The 13,666-nt window shown below is 67.2% G+C and overlaps 1 protein-coding gene across 4 annotated transcripts; it reads left to right on the top strand.

The window, feature by feature from the left end:
- The first annotated feature begins 321 nt into the window (after nt 1–321).
- Nucleotides 322–12,326, top strand: KANK3 (KN motif and ankyrin repeat domains 3). Of its 4 annotated transcripts, none has more exons than XM_086767149.1 (11): nt 322–353; nt 5,724–5,798; nt 6,056–7,789; nt 8,009–8,108; nt 8,252–8,464; nt 8,994–9,081; nt 9,355–9,574; nt 9,725–9,867; nt 10,171–10,371; nt 10,462–10,560; nt 10,812–12,326. In XM_086767149.1, the coding sequence occupies exons 2-11, from the start codon at nt 5,762–5,764 to the stop codon at nt 10,866–10,868; spliced, it is 2,892 nt and encodes a 963-aa protein (XP_086623275.1). In that variant the 5' UTR covers nt 322–353; nt 5,724–5,761; the 3' UTR covers nt 10,869–12,326. The 4 variants fall into 4 exon arrangements, with proteins under 4 accessions (XP_086623275.1, XP_086623277.1, XP_086623274.1 ...); XM_086767151.1 differs by lacking the exon at nt 322–353 and adding an exon at nt 1,319–1,422 and having other exon boundaries at nt 10,815–12,326; XM_086767148.1 differs by lacking the exon at nt 322–353 and adding an exon at nt 1,319–1,422.
- Nucleotides 12,327–13,666: the final 1,340 nt, after the last annotated feature.

Here is a 13,666-nt window from a genome sequence, read left to right as displayed (position 1 = left end):
AGGGCGTGAAATCCCCAAGTTCATTACCACAGGATGCCGGAGAGGCCAAGTATGTAAATGGATTGGCGCGGGACGAGGGCTGCCGGTGGAGGTAAATCCATCGGGGCTATTAAGGTACTTCCGTCCGGATGCAAAGCCTTTCTCAGGAAGTCCCCAGGCTGCCAGCCGGCAGCAGGGAGGGATGCTGGGAAGCACATCTTGTTTCTCCTGCTCTTCCCGTGAGTAGCGTTACGGAAGAGCCGGCCGTGGAAAAATACCCAGGGGCTCTGGCAGCTGAAAAGGAAAGAAAAAGCAGCAAAAATCCTTGCTGAGTGTCTCAGCCTTGAGAGAGGCTGGCGAGGGCGAGCGCCGAGGTGTGGAACTGCCAGGGGTCCCTGCGGGATGCAGGACAGCCCAGGCCGCGGTGGCCAAGCTGCCGGCACGCGAAGCAGGCGGGGAAGAAAGCTGGCAAGAAAGGGAGACAAACAGCCTGCTGCTGGGACAAGGGAGGGCTGCCAAAAACCCAGCGGGGCCAGGCCCGGGGAGCCAGGCCAGGGCCAGCGGCACGGGGTGCCCTGCCACGGTGGGACGAGGGCAGGCGGAGCGCGAGGCCGCGGGGGCCAGGCGGGACAGTGCCGGGGGGAGGACAGCAGGGCAAGGAGCTGGACCCCAGGCCCCCGCGGGCCCCCCGCCAGCAGTGGCATTGAGCTCAGGGCAGGGGACAGCCCAATGCCAGGGTGAGAACCCCCTTTCTCCAGGGTGACGGTCCCCGAGGTGAGCAGGGCAGGGACACCCCCATCCCCGGGGTAACCAGGACAGGGGATCCCCCAATCCCTGCGGTGATCGGGACAGGGACACCCCCACCCCCGGGGTGATCGGGGCAGGGGTCACCCCTTTCTTGGGCTCGCTGGGACATGGGACATCCCTTCCCCAGGGTAACCAGGCCAGGGGCCACCCCCCTTTTCCTGGGCTCGTCAAGACACCCCTTCCCTGCGGGTGACCGGGACGGGGGACATCCCACCTGGGGGGGGCCGCGGGGACAGGGACCTCCTCCCGTGAGGAGAGGGGGCGGCGGGACCCCCGTGCCAGGGGTGAACGGGAATCCCGCCGGGGGCTCGGGGGCGGGCGGTCCGGAGGCGGAGGGAGGGGGGTCCGGGGATGCGGGCTTGGGGGCGAAGGGTCCGGGGTTGGGGGCTCGGGGGTGTGAGCTCGGGGCGGGGTTCCGGAGGCGGAGGCTCGGGGACGGAGGGTCCTGGGGTGGGGACCCGGGGGCGGGGCCCGTCCCGCCGGGGCCCGAAGCTGATCCCCGCCCGCCCCGCCCCGCCCCGGCCCGCTCCCGCCCGCCCGCGCTCTCACCCGCCCTCGCTGCAGCCCAGAGCCGCCGGGCCCGGGACGGCGGCCCCTCGCCGGGGCCCGGTGCAGCCCAGACGCCCGGCGGCCGAGGTGAGGGGCGGCGGGGCGGGACCGGGACCGGGTGGCGGGGTTCGGCCGGCAGCGGCTCCGGGGCCAGGGCGGGGGCTCGTCCCGGGGGGCTCGTCCCGCAGGGCCCTGCAGCTGCCTGGGCCCGCCGAGGGGCCGCTCCGTGCTCCCGGGACCGCGCGGGGTGGGGCGGCCCCAGCATCCCCGGTCCCGGGCGGCTCCGGGAGCGGGCGGGGGGCTTCTGCGCGCAGCGGGAGCTGCCGGTGCCGGTGGCCGCGGGGCCCGGGCTGGGCCGCCCACCCCGGCTGGAGGGGGCGGGGAGTCCGCGGGGGTCTCCCGGGCTGGGGCTGGGCGCCCCGACGTGCGGGGCGTGCGGGGGGCACCCCGGGGCGCTGGGAACTCGCGAGTATGCGGGGGCTGGGGAGCACCTGAGGGTGCTGGGGACCTGCCGAGCTGGGGACCCACAAGGCTGGGGGGGCTGCAAGCCCCTCTGGGGTGCCAGGGGGCACATGGGGCGCTGCGAGGTTCGGGGTGCTCCCTGCCATGGGGCTGTGCGGGCGCTGTGCGCACCCCGAACCAGTTCAGCCCCTCGCGCCCCCTCACAGCGGGGCGATCCCAGGCCGCGGGGCTCGTTGCGGACCCCGTGTGTTGGCACCAGCAATCGGGGGGACGTTGGCAGAAAGCGCTGGCGGGCGGCTGCGGCGAGGGCGCGGGACAAGTGGTAGATGTTTCCGGTGGGGATGCAGGAGCCGTATGGAGCTGTAGGTGATGAGGCACGTAGAGCTGGTCCCCGGGTGGGTACATCTGCGTCCAGACCGCGCGCCCGTCGCCCAGGCGTTGTGTGCGCTCGGGGAAGCTCCTCGGGGTGCAGAGCCCAAGCAGCCCTCGCAGCTCCCGACCAACCAGGACGACGATGACGACAACTCCAGAAATAACAGCCCAACCCTGAAATTAGGCTGCTGAGAAGATCGAAGCGTTTCCCTTTCCTTCCTCGGGTCAGGGCCGGCGCACCCACCCGCACGGGATCCAGCTCCTCCGGGAGCAGCCCCAGCCTGGACGGCATGGCCTGGGCGAGCGGGCACGGGGTCTGCGGGTGGCACGGAGCACGGGCCGTCCCGTGTGGCCCCAGAACAGGGGATGGGACACCGGGAAGGTGTGGTGAGCCCCAGACACCTCCTGTCGCCTCGGCCTGGGTGATGCTGCAGGTGATGGGCGGGCGTGACGGCTGGCTCCGTGCGAGCAGCCCGAATCCCGGCAGGTCGCTGGCAGCGGAGGAAGCCGTGTGCTTGCTCAGTGGTTTCCCTTTAACTCTGGAACAGCCTCAGCCCTGGGCTTGGGGGCTTATCGCCTGCGCGCAGCTTCCAGGGAAGCGTGCCTGGCCGAGATAAATCAAGTCGCACTGGCCCGGGCTGCTCTGGACTCTGTTCTTCTCACATTCCTCATGACCTCAGTATTTCGGCTTGGGAGGAGAGCCAGGGAGAGTCCTCCCCGTGAACGGCCCCGGCCACACCGGCGGAGCAGCTCGGGCTGCCCCACGGTTCGTGGCCGAGCTGGGGAAGAGGCTGCCCCACTTGGGCGAGGGAAAGGGCCCAAAGGAGTCCGGAGCTTTAAAAACAGCTCCTGGAGGGCTGTCCCCTGCCAGCCCGGGAGTCGGGGACCCAGAGGGAGATCCAAAGCCAAGGGTCCCAGGGGGCTGGTGGGGGCTGGGGTGAGGGCACCGGATGGTACCCGCGCTGTGCTGAGGTGCCCGGGGTGGCCCATCCCTGACGTGGCTTTTTATTGTAATTGAGTGGAGCGGCAGTTTTGGCCCCGAGTCTCCCACGTTGGCACGGTACGGCAGCAAGAGGGGGAAGCAGGGTGCAAGCCCAGGGCGAAGCACAGCCCTGCCTCCGCGGGGACCACCGGGTCCCTGCGCGTCCCCCCTCCACTGCCGAGCCGCCCCAGCAGCACTGCGCTCTGTGTCCTCCCGCTTTCTTCTGGAAACAGCGGGGCTGGAAACAACACCTTCATTTCTTCGGAAGGAAGCTGGGATCCTGCGCGGTCCCCTGCCTCCCGCGCCCGGGGGTCCCTGTGCCAGACCCCAGCCTCACCCAGCCCTGGTGCCCCCGGGGAGCCTCCAACGCTGCCAAAAATCAGCCTTTGGCCCCAGAGCAGCTTTCCCCGTCGGGACTCCCTCCCAGCTGGAGAGCGGCTCCTCTTTGAACTGGGGCGGCGGCGAGGTTGGCTGGCCGGGGACAAGGCTGGCTTTGTGCGGCGTGGCCCGGCAGGTGCCGGCGGTGGCTGGGCCCTGGGGCTGGGGGCTCAACCCTCTCCCCAGTTCTGCACGCCAGGGTCATCTGCCTCCATCGCTCATCCTCGCCAGCTCAAATCCGGCCTGCTGCTCGCCCCACTGCCCAGCCCGCCAGCAGCCCAGGCGCAGTTTGCACGTCACGGGGGGCCAGGGGCAGTTTGCACAAGGTTGGGAGCCCGCAGGTCCCATCTCTGGGCCTGGCCCTTGGTTTCGGAGCTGGGTGTCAGCGGAAGCGTTCGGCCCGTCACCCCGTCGGACCAAAAGTAGCGGAGGCCAAGAGCCGCGGGGGAGCTGCGGGAGGACGTCCCCTGGCTTTGGGGACAGGCAGCGCGGCGATGCAGTTGACAGGAGCTGCTGGCGTCGGCTAACAGGGCAGGATAAGGTGGCAGGGGGGACGAGGTGGCAGGGGGGACAGTGCATCCCCGGGGTCAGCGGAGGGGTCAGCGGGGCGGCGCTGGCGGAAAGGGCACCTCTTGCCGCGGGCGGGAGGACGGTGCGGGAGATCTCTCAGCAGGGCTCTCGGTGGAGGCGGCCTTTCCTGGCGCAGGCCCAGGCAGGACAATACCCGGCCGGCCGGGCGGCGGAAGGGAGCTGCCGGCCGCTTCCCCCGAGGAAACACACCCGCTGGCTCTGGCTCCTGTTGCTCTCCCTCTTCCTCCCGTTTGATTTATGGCGTGCACGGAGCCTGGTGGGAAGTTTGTCCTGGCCCCGGCGCTGTTTAATTACCTGCAGCGAGGGCTGCGCGGAGGAAGCCGGCTGCTTCCCGGGGGCAGGAGGGATTAGATGAGGTGGGGGATGCACGGACCCTTTTAGGCACGAAGCTGGCGCACAGGAATGGTGGGATGCCAGTGTGGAGCCGGGATGTTCCCAGGGAAGGTGGAAGGGGTGCCGGCACAAAGCCGGGATGATCCCAAGGGAGGCAGAGGCTGGGAAAAGTCTGGATCCTCCGGTCATCCCGGAGAGGGGATGTGGGGATGGGTGCGGGCGTTTCTCTGCAGTCGAGGCCGGATCCTGCACCCTGCTCCGGGCAGCGCTGAGCCCCAGCCTCCCTTAGGGCTGTGTCTGATCTGCCCTTCCTCCATGGCTCGCCACCTCCTCCGCTCTCTTCTGAAAATAGCCCGGTGCCAACTGCTTTGCCCACCGACAGCTGCGCAGCCCCACAGCCGCCTGCGCCCCACGGGCAGGGCACCCGTGTCCCTGCCACACCGGGACCCCATGGAGCCCTGGGGGTGACGCCGCGCGCAGCGGCACTGGGTGCTCCCGGGGTGCTGTTTGTGCTCCTGCCGGGAGCGCTTCCCGCCCGGGCCCCGGCACCCAGATGCTGCCAGATGTTGCAGCAGGTCCCGGCCGAACACTCACAGCTGGCGGCCCCCCCCGCGCACCCCTGGGGCGCTGCTGCATCCCGCTGCCGCTCCTCCAGCACGCCCGTGCCGGGCTCCTGGGAAAACCGGGCTCCCGTTCTGTTTCGTTTCGTTTCATTTAATTCCCTGTGTTATGGAGAGGGGAGAGCAGTCGGGTCCCTCGGGGGGGTCACCAGCCCCAGGAGCACCCTCGAAGCAGAGGTGTGCAGCGCAGGGCACCCTGCTGAGCGGGACCGACATCGCACCCACCGCCCCGCACGTGCTGGCGGCTGCAGAAGCGTTGGTTCCCTTTCTCCAGCGCAAACTTCTCCACTGAGAATCGCACCCGTGACAGCTGCAGCTTTTTTTTTTTTTTTTTCCTTTTTTTTTTCTCTCCCAGCCCATGCTCCCGGTGCGGCCGAGCTCTGACTCATGGCTCTGCACCCTCGCAGCTGGCAGCGCGGCCGCCGTGGCCGTCCCAGCCTGGGCTGCGAAGCATTCCTTAAATGTACAAACCATCCCCGGCCCCGCCGGCAGCGCCAGCAGCCGGCTCGCGCTCCAGCCCCATGGCGCCGGGGCCGGAGCGGGGCGCGGGGGGTGCTCCCCGGGTGGGGGGCAGCGGTTTGCGGCTGCGGGGGGCTCGGCGGGCCCCGGCTTGCAGGGCGTCAGCGGACGTGGCCCCGTTGTTGTTGCAGGTTGATGTTCCCCTGCTCAGCCGCGTCCCGGGGAGAAGATGGCTCAGCCTGCGCCCCTCAACCAGAACCTCCCAGGTAACGGGGCCAGGGTCCTCTGCGGGCAGCCGCAGCGGACGAAGGGCTCGGGTCCTGTCCCGTCCTGATGGGTTTCCTCGCCCCAGCGCTGCCCCCCACGCAGAGCAGGTGCCCCGGGACACACGATGGTACCCAGGGCGCGGGGGACGGGCTGTGCGCTGCCAGCAGCGTCACGGCGGGGAGGGGGGCTGCGGGTCCCAGCATAGCCCAGTTGGAAAGCCCAGCTCCCTGCCTCACCGTCCCTGCTCCTCCTGCAGATCTCGGGGGCCCGTTCCTGTACCGGGACCAGGACGATGGGGAGAAGAGCTCCTATTCACTGGAAACCCCCTACGGCTTCCTCCTGGACCTGGATTTCCTGAAATATGTTGACGACATCGAAAGCGGCCAAACGCTGAAGAAAGCGCCGCTGCCTCGCAGGGCGAAAGGGGCCCGGCAGCCGCCCAGTGCCCTGCGCAGCCCCAGCAGCCACGCCAGCGCCTGGACCTCCACCGAGTCCCTCGCCTCCACGGCCAGCGAGGAGGGCAGGGCCGCGCTGCTGCTGTCCCCACGCGGCCGGCCGCCCCTGGAGCCCCCCAGCAAGCCCACCTCCCACCCTGTCTCGCTGCCGCCGCCAGTGCGGCTGCTCCCACCACCCACCTGCAAGCGGCTGGTGCGAAACCCACGGGTGGAGAAGACCTTGCTGGAGACGAGCAGGAGGCTGGAGCAGGAGCAAGGCCACTTGCAGGATGGCGGTGGTCCCTCCCGCGGCGCCTTGCCAGGTGGCCCGAGTCAGCCGCCCCCCTGGGTGCCGGGGGGCACGGAGGGCACGGAGGGCTGGGGACGGACGAGCCCCGGCAGCTCGGGGCGCAGCACGCCGGCGGCAGGGCTGAGCGCTGCCCCGCTGCAGCACGTGCGGGAGCAGATGGCCGCGGCCCTGCGGCAGCTGCGGGACCTGGAGGAGCAGGTGAAAACCATCCCCCTCCTGGAGACGCAGATCTGCGAGCTGAAGAGGGAGAAGGCGAAGCTGATGGAGAAGCTGTCGGCGGAGCCTGGTGAGGCTTTCGGCCACCTCCCTGCCTCTGAGGCCGCGGCGGCGAGCGAGGAGCCACCTGGAGCGGGGCCGGGGAGCGAAGCGGGGCCAGGGAGCGAAGCGGAGCCGGCCAAGGGGCGAGCGAGCAAGATCACGGAGCTGAGGAAGCTGACGGAGAAGCTGGCGGTGCCGGAGCGGGGTGGCAGGGCTTGGCCAGGCAGGAGCCCCAGGGCTGTCGAGAGGCCGTGTCGCTCCGTGGCAGTGGGCGAGGACCGGGCCATGACTGATGCCGTCTTCTACTACCGGTCGCAGCAGGAGAGCGGCGACGTGGTGGATGGCAGGGCGAGGGAGCGCAGGGACGCGGCCGTCTGGGTGCTGGAGTCCTCGCTGGGGCTGTCCAGCGAGGCGGAGCGGGAGCTGGAGCTGCTGCAGCAGACGGTGGGGCACCAGAAGGAGGTGATCGCGCTGATGGAGGGGCACCTGTGCGAGGCCACGCGCGAGCTGGAGGAGCTGCGGCTGGAGGTGTGCGCCCGCCGGCCCCGCGGGCGGGCGGACAAGGAGGTGACGGCCAAACCGCAGATGGCCGAGGCGCTGGTGGAGGCGGCGGTGGCGACGCAGAGCCGGGCAGCGGGCGACCCCCCGGAGACGGCAGAGGCAGGCGTGGGGTGCTGCCCGCCAACCACCTGCGTCGGGGTGGGCTGCCGCCCCGACGGGCGGGACGTGGCGGTGGGCCCCGATTCGGCCGCCAAATGCGAAGACAAGGGCAGCCAGACAGAGGTGAGCAGCCCTGTCCTGGCGGGCGAGGAGATGCAGCCCGGTGTGGGCGATGTCCCGAGCAGCCCCTCGGCACGTGGCACGGGAGCAACGGGGGGGATGCAGCAGAGTGGCCCAGCCCCCGGGGCAGCCGCACTGGAGACGACGCACAGCGGCCGGGACCCGTCCCTGGCGCGGGATGGCGGAGCTGCCCTGAGCCCCACGGCCGGTGAGTCGGCGCCGGGGATGACACCAGCGTTTGGGTTGGGATGTTCCTGCGGGAAGGAGAGGGTGGCCCTGCTGGGAACAGCGCCTGCGGGGCCAACGCTGCCCGCGTCACAGCAGCCGCCTGCGTTCTGCCCGTGTCCACCCTGGGGTCTGGGCAGATTTGGGGTGATTGGGGAGGTTCCTGCGCGCTGGCCGCTGACACCCGTCCTTCTGCCCCCAGGAGCCCTGAAGTCCATCATGAAGAAGCGGGACGGTCCCCCCCGGAGCGAGGCCGAGGGCAGCAAGAAGAGCCTGCAGTTTGTGGGCGTGCTGAACGGGGAGTACGTGCTGAGCAGCCCCCCGGCACCCCTCCGGGCCAGCCCTGGCCCCCGGCACCCCCGCTCTGGGCTGGGGGCGGTGGCAATGGGGCCAGGGGGGACCAGCTGGGCGCCGCGCTGCCACTGAGCATCCTCCCTCTGTGCAGGTATGAGAGCACGTCCAGTGAGGAGGAGGAGGAGGAGGAGGGGGAGGAAGGAGACAGCTCCTCCGAGAAGGCTTCAGCCGACAGCTCCGACAGCGAGGAGCAGGGCGACACCGAAACCTCGGAGGAGGAGGCCGGGGAAGGCGAGCGTGAGCCAGGACGGGAGCGCGAGGGGGCCGGCGTGGCCCTGCCGGAGCCCCCCGAGGTGAAGGAGAAGTAAGTGTCAACGGGGAAGGCTCCTTCGCCCCGTGCCGCGGGCCGGCACCGGCCCTGCCGACTCGGGGCGTCTGCCCTGGTTTTGGTGCAGCCGATGGGAAAAACACACTGGGCTCCTGCAGAAGTCATTCAGCAGGGAAAATAAAATCCTTCCAGCTTCTTGGGGCGGCTAAGGAGAGGATGGGACCGAGGCCCCAGATGCCTCTGCTGGAGAAGGTGGTTTGAAGTGGGACAGAAAAAAACCAACAGCCTTAATGGCATTTTTTCAACAAAAGGGAAAAAATTGGCCTGAAAATGGGTAACTTGTGCCCGAGCACGTCCGTATAAGGCTGGGTTCAGCGGGGTTTGCGGAGGCTGAGGCTGCCGGGGTGCAAGCACCATGCGGGACGTTGCACGGCAGGGCGCTCGCGGGGGCTCGCAGGCAGCGGGGAGCGGGGCAAAACCTCGTCAGGGGGACGCAGGGTGCCCCTTGGCGGCGGGGTTTTGGCGGGGGGACGCAGCACCGCAGCCGCCCTCCTGCTCTCTCCAGGTTCGAGCTGAGCCCCAGGATGCGGGAGGCCTGCCTCATCGTCAAGACCCACCTGGGCCACCCCGCTGCCAGCAAGAGCAAGGAGGTGGTGAGTGGGGTGCTGCGGGTGGGACGGCTTGCGAGGCCCTGGCTGGAGTCCCCCTCGGGCTGGGCCTCCCCAAAGATGGGCGAGCAAAGCCCGGCTCAGCACCTTCCCCCAAAACACAGCCCTTCGCTCCAGGCTTTGTCCCAGACACCCCAAAAACCCCTGTGAGGCGGTGGGTGCAGGGTGGGTGCAGGGTGGCGTATGGGGGGGTGCGGGGCCAGGTAGAGGTTTGGGGGGAGCCATGGCCCCCGGCTCAGCGCCACTCGCCGCCCGCAGCTCACCAGCAGCAGCCTGGTCCTGCAGGAGTGGTTCCGTCTGTCCAGCCAGAAGTCGTCCGTCCCAGACACGGTGGCCAACCACCTCCTGGCCTTTGCCGAGCTCTCGCCAGCTCTCCTGGCCCACGTGGTGAACCTGGCAGACGGCAACGGCAACACGGCCTTGCACTACAGCGTCTCCCACTCCAACTTCCACATTGTGCGGCTGCTGCTGGACACAGGTCAGTGCCCCCTGCCCCCAAAACATCCTGATGGGGGGGACCCAGTGGCCAATCTGTGCCCGTGGGGCTGCGGGACGCCTCGCGGCACCCGTGGCTCCATCCAAGCCCCCCGGCAGCACCCTGAGCCCCCCGTTCTGCCCGTCCGCGCAGGGGTCTGTAACGTGGACCACCAGAACAAAGCCGGCTACACGGCTCTGATGCTGGCAGCTCTGGCAGCCGTGGAGCAGGAGGAGGACATGAACGTGGTCAGGAGGCTCTTCAGCATGGGCAACGTCAATGCCAAGGCCAGCCAGGTTGGTGTGGGCCGGGAGGCCACCGCGGCCTGACCCTCTCCCCTCCCACCAAGCAGCTGCCAGGGTGGCACTGGGCTCCTCTACGGGCAGGACTGGGGCTCCAAAACCCGGAGGGGCCAGCACAGGGGGAGGGCATCGCATTAGGAGCTCCTTCTGCCCAGTGTCACCCACACCTCTCCTCCAGCCAGGGGGGTGCAGAGACCAAGTGGGCGCTGGGGACAGCGGTGGTCCCTCCGCGGGGCAGCGGGGAGAGCGGGCGGCACAGCCGGGCGGGAGCAGCCTGGCAGCATCCCTCGCCCACAGGCTGGCCAGACGGCGCTGATGCTGGCCGTCAGCCACGGTCGGCAGGAGATGGTGGAAGCCCTGCTCGCCTGCGGAGCCGACGTGAACCTGCAGGACGAGGAGGGCTCGACCGCGCTGATGTGCGCCTGCGAGCACGGCCGCGTGGAGACGGTGAAGCTGCTGCTGGCGCAGCCCTCCTGCAACATCTCCATCGTGGACAGCGTAAGCCTCTGTCGCCGGGGCCCGAGCGCGCTCGCCTGCCCCGTGTCCCGGCCCAGGGCCTCTTCCCAACCGCTCTCCCTTCCTTTCCAGGATGGCAACAACGCCGTCGCCATCGCGCTGGAGGCCGGCCACAGCAACATCGCTGTGCTCCTCTACGCCCACCTCAACAGCACAAAGGCGCCGCTGCCCGTGAGTACCGCAGCGGCCCCCCGCCACCTGCCCTGTCCCACGCAAGGGCCACAAAGGGGGCACCGCACCACCGGCTCAGCTGCAGGGTGGCCCCGTGGGAGGGGACGGGGCTGCGACACAGACGACACTCCCTGGGAAGAGGCTGCAGGGGCGAGAGCAGAGCATCCCAGGTGCCGCATTCTCCGTAGCAGGGAACCAGGAGTCACCGCAGGGGTTTCTGGTGACATTTTGTGACTCTGCTCTCTCTGCAGCAGGGGACATCACCAATGGCCACGAAGAGCCCTGGGAGCCCAAAGAAATCAAATTAGCGACCTTGGGATCCAGCCAGGGGCCAGCCGGCCGCCATCGGCGCGAGGCTGTACCTTACGTCCCCTCTCCCGCCACCCCCCGTGTGCTGAATCACTCTGCGGCTGCAGATGCTTTCCTCCTCCTGTCCCGTGAGCAGGCACCGTCCCCGGGCCTCGCTCACCCGTCTCCGCTGCTGGAAGCGGCCCACGCGCGGCCACCTCGCTCCACCAAGTGACAGAGGAGCCGAGCGCCAAGTGACCCTGGGGCAGGAGACGCAGCGAGCAGAACCGGCCCCCATCCGCGCTGCTCCCCACCGCCACCGCTGCAAGCAGTGGAACAGCAGGGAGCGAACCCAGCAGAAAGAGCCCTGGTTTCTGCTCTCCCAGCAGCTCCAGGACAGCAGCACAATCAGTGACGGGGAGCAGGGCTGCGGGAGGGCAAGCACCGGCCCCCGGACCCCACTGTGCTGTGCGGCACCGGGGGCAGGCAGCGCTCGGTAGGCGAGTCCCATGCAGCGATGGTAGAGGGGACACAAACCCGCTGGTTCACGCTGCCTTGGACGGGGTGGGGAGCACTCCCAGACGGAAATACTGCCCTTCTTTCCTGGCATTTCCTCTCTTGGCTGAAATCTGAATTTTTTTCTAGCACATGCACACAAAGCCAAAAACTTATATTGCTTCTTCAAAGGATGGAGTTCAAATGAAATCACGCGGTGATTTGATTTGCTCAACGGAAGTGAAACCGGGGCGCTCGGGGTGCAGCTGGGCTGACAGGAGGGGGTCAGGAGCCATGAACGCATTTAGGGCCTGGAACTGCCCAGCCCACACCCCACGCAGGGAGCAAGGACCGAGGGAGAGAGCAGTCACCTCCTAAACATCTCCCATTTAAACAGTCTCATGGCCACCAACTGCAAAGGCAATCGAGCCCGTAACCGAGTGCCTTCTGCCCACTTTCCCTCCCGAAAGGGAGCAGAGCGGCTGAGGAGAGCTCCAGGAAGAAAAGAGGAGCGAGAAGAGCTCAGAGAGCGCCTAGGGCCCGCGGAGATGGGCGTGTAGGTTGGAGGACATGCGTGCGTCTGTGTGAGTGCGTGTGCACCAGGCAGGGTGGGACACACAAGGTAAGGACCAAGGACCGGGAGGAAGAGGAGGCTTTTGCATGCGACGCTGGCCCTGCTCTCCGAGTGCTTCCCAAAGGCAACACCCGTCACAGCCCCCGCCGCTGCTCCTTGCCCCGCAGACCCGAGCCACACCACAAGCTGGGAAACACTCCCCAGGAAACTGGTTCTGGGCAGCGCGCTGCTGCACCCGCAGCGCGCCCGCTTCAGCTTTGCGCTGTTACCGTGCCGTGCTCACAGCCACTCTTTATATGCTGCTCTGTGTGTATTCCGTACCCACTGCTTTGGATTCACAGGTTTGTTTGCTGATATTTTAATACTGATGTTTATTTTTAAGATATAAATAAAATTTAAAGGAAAATTATTTTGAAATATTTCAGTGATCATCAGCAGTTTCCTGCCTCCTTCTCTGGCTCACGTTAAAACCCCCAGGACAGCGTCAGCCGGGGGGACAGCCTGGTCCCAAGCAGCTGCCCGCCCGTGCCGGTTCGTTCTGCGCAAGCTGATGAGCTGGCTTCACCCCTCAGCCTGGTTTTCTTCCAGCGAACTGTCCCAGCCGGGAACCAGACTCGGGCCCCGCGCTCTGCACTCACTGCTAGAGCTGTGCAGGGAGCAAACAGCGGCCAGTGGAGCGAACTCCGAGCGGGCTTCTTGCCCTCAGGGCTAGCTCCCCAGAGCTCTGCTGCACCACACGCATCGGGGGAGCGCGGGCCCACCCCATGCTCTGAATCCAAAATGCCACCGAAGAACCAAGAACTAGATCAAGCACCAGCACAAGCACATACTGACGAGGCCTGTCTCTAGAGCCTAAAATCCACGTCAGGCCGCCCGTGAGCTGATCGGGGCACAGCTAACACACAGCAGGGAAAAAACCCCCACACATGCATGCTTTTTCAACACCCACCCTAATGGCAATCCTCGCCGTCTGCCTACGGTCAGTGATTTGAACACCTATTCCAGAATCATAGAATCTTTAAGGTTGGAAAAGACCTCCAAGATCATCAGGTGCAACTGTCAACCCAACACCACCGTGCCCACCAAACCGTGCCCTGGAGCACCACGACTACGCTCCCACCAGAGACCGCAGCATCGGGAGCCGCAGACCCAACTCAGCTCACACGCAGCACAAACCAGTGTCACTCTGCTACCAGGTGGAAAATACCAGCACTTAAAAACCAGCCCTTGAACTGGGACAGTTGTCAGGCTCATTCTTCACCCTTTCAGCCTTTCTTTTACTTTGTGCAATAGCCGAGACCAGTCAGTCTTTCTAGCTGACCGCGTGGTAGAAGGGAAAGCTGAGGAAGAACATAAGGGAGACTGATTTACTACCTGCTCTAAGGGGAGAGGGACAAGCGCTCGCGCTCTGCGGGCAACTGCCAGGAAAGACAGCACGTAGGTGTATTTATAGCGGCGTTTACAGCGTGGCTTCCCGAGGGCAGAAGGACAGAAGCAGCAGGCTGTTGCTCTGCCAGCTGGTACAAAGCTTGACTCTCAACTTGTTAAATTCTGCAGAAGCCCAGTAAGTTCAGCAGTGCCGCTCTACCGGTTACACGCAGAAAAACACTCAACAGAAAGGCTGGGATTAAGATTGCCGCAATCAAAGCAGAGTTATTTTTGTGGCACAAGCAGAGGAGCACAGCGCGATCGCGACGAAGGCGTTATGTGCAGCCCCGGTAGCAAACAGGGCGTGCTTCCGTCGCTCTG

The sequence above is a fragment of the Chlamydotis macqueenii genome, chromosome 26 (assembly GCF_036417535.1).
Source record: "Chlamydotis macqueenii isolate bChlMac1 chromosome 26, bChlMac1.mat, whole genome shotgun sequence".
NCBI classification, from domain to species: Eukaryota; Metazoa; Chordata; class Aves; order Otidiformes; family Otididae; genus Chlamydotis; species Chlamydotis macqueenii.
The sequence above is the reverse complement of the archived record's forward strand: the minus strand, read 5'-3'. Positions and strand labels throughout refer to the sequence as shown.

Bases quoted from the DNA above. Each gene is read 5' to 3' on its own strand.
- KANK3 (XM_086767149.1), top strand. From the start codon at position 5,762: ATGGCTCAGCCTGCGCCCCTCAACCAGAACCTCCCAG. The intron at 5,799-6,055 runs GTAACGGGGCCA...CTCCTCCTGCAG, and splicing joins CCTCAACCAGAACCTCCCAG to ATCTCGGGGGCCCGTTCCTG. The intron at 10,561-10,811 runs GTGAGTACCGCA...CTCTCTCTGCAG, and splicing joins GCACAAAGGCGCCGCTGCCC to CAGGGGACATCACCAATGGC.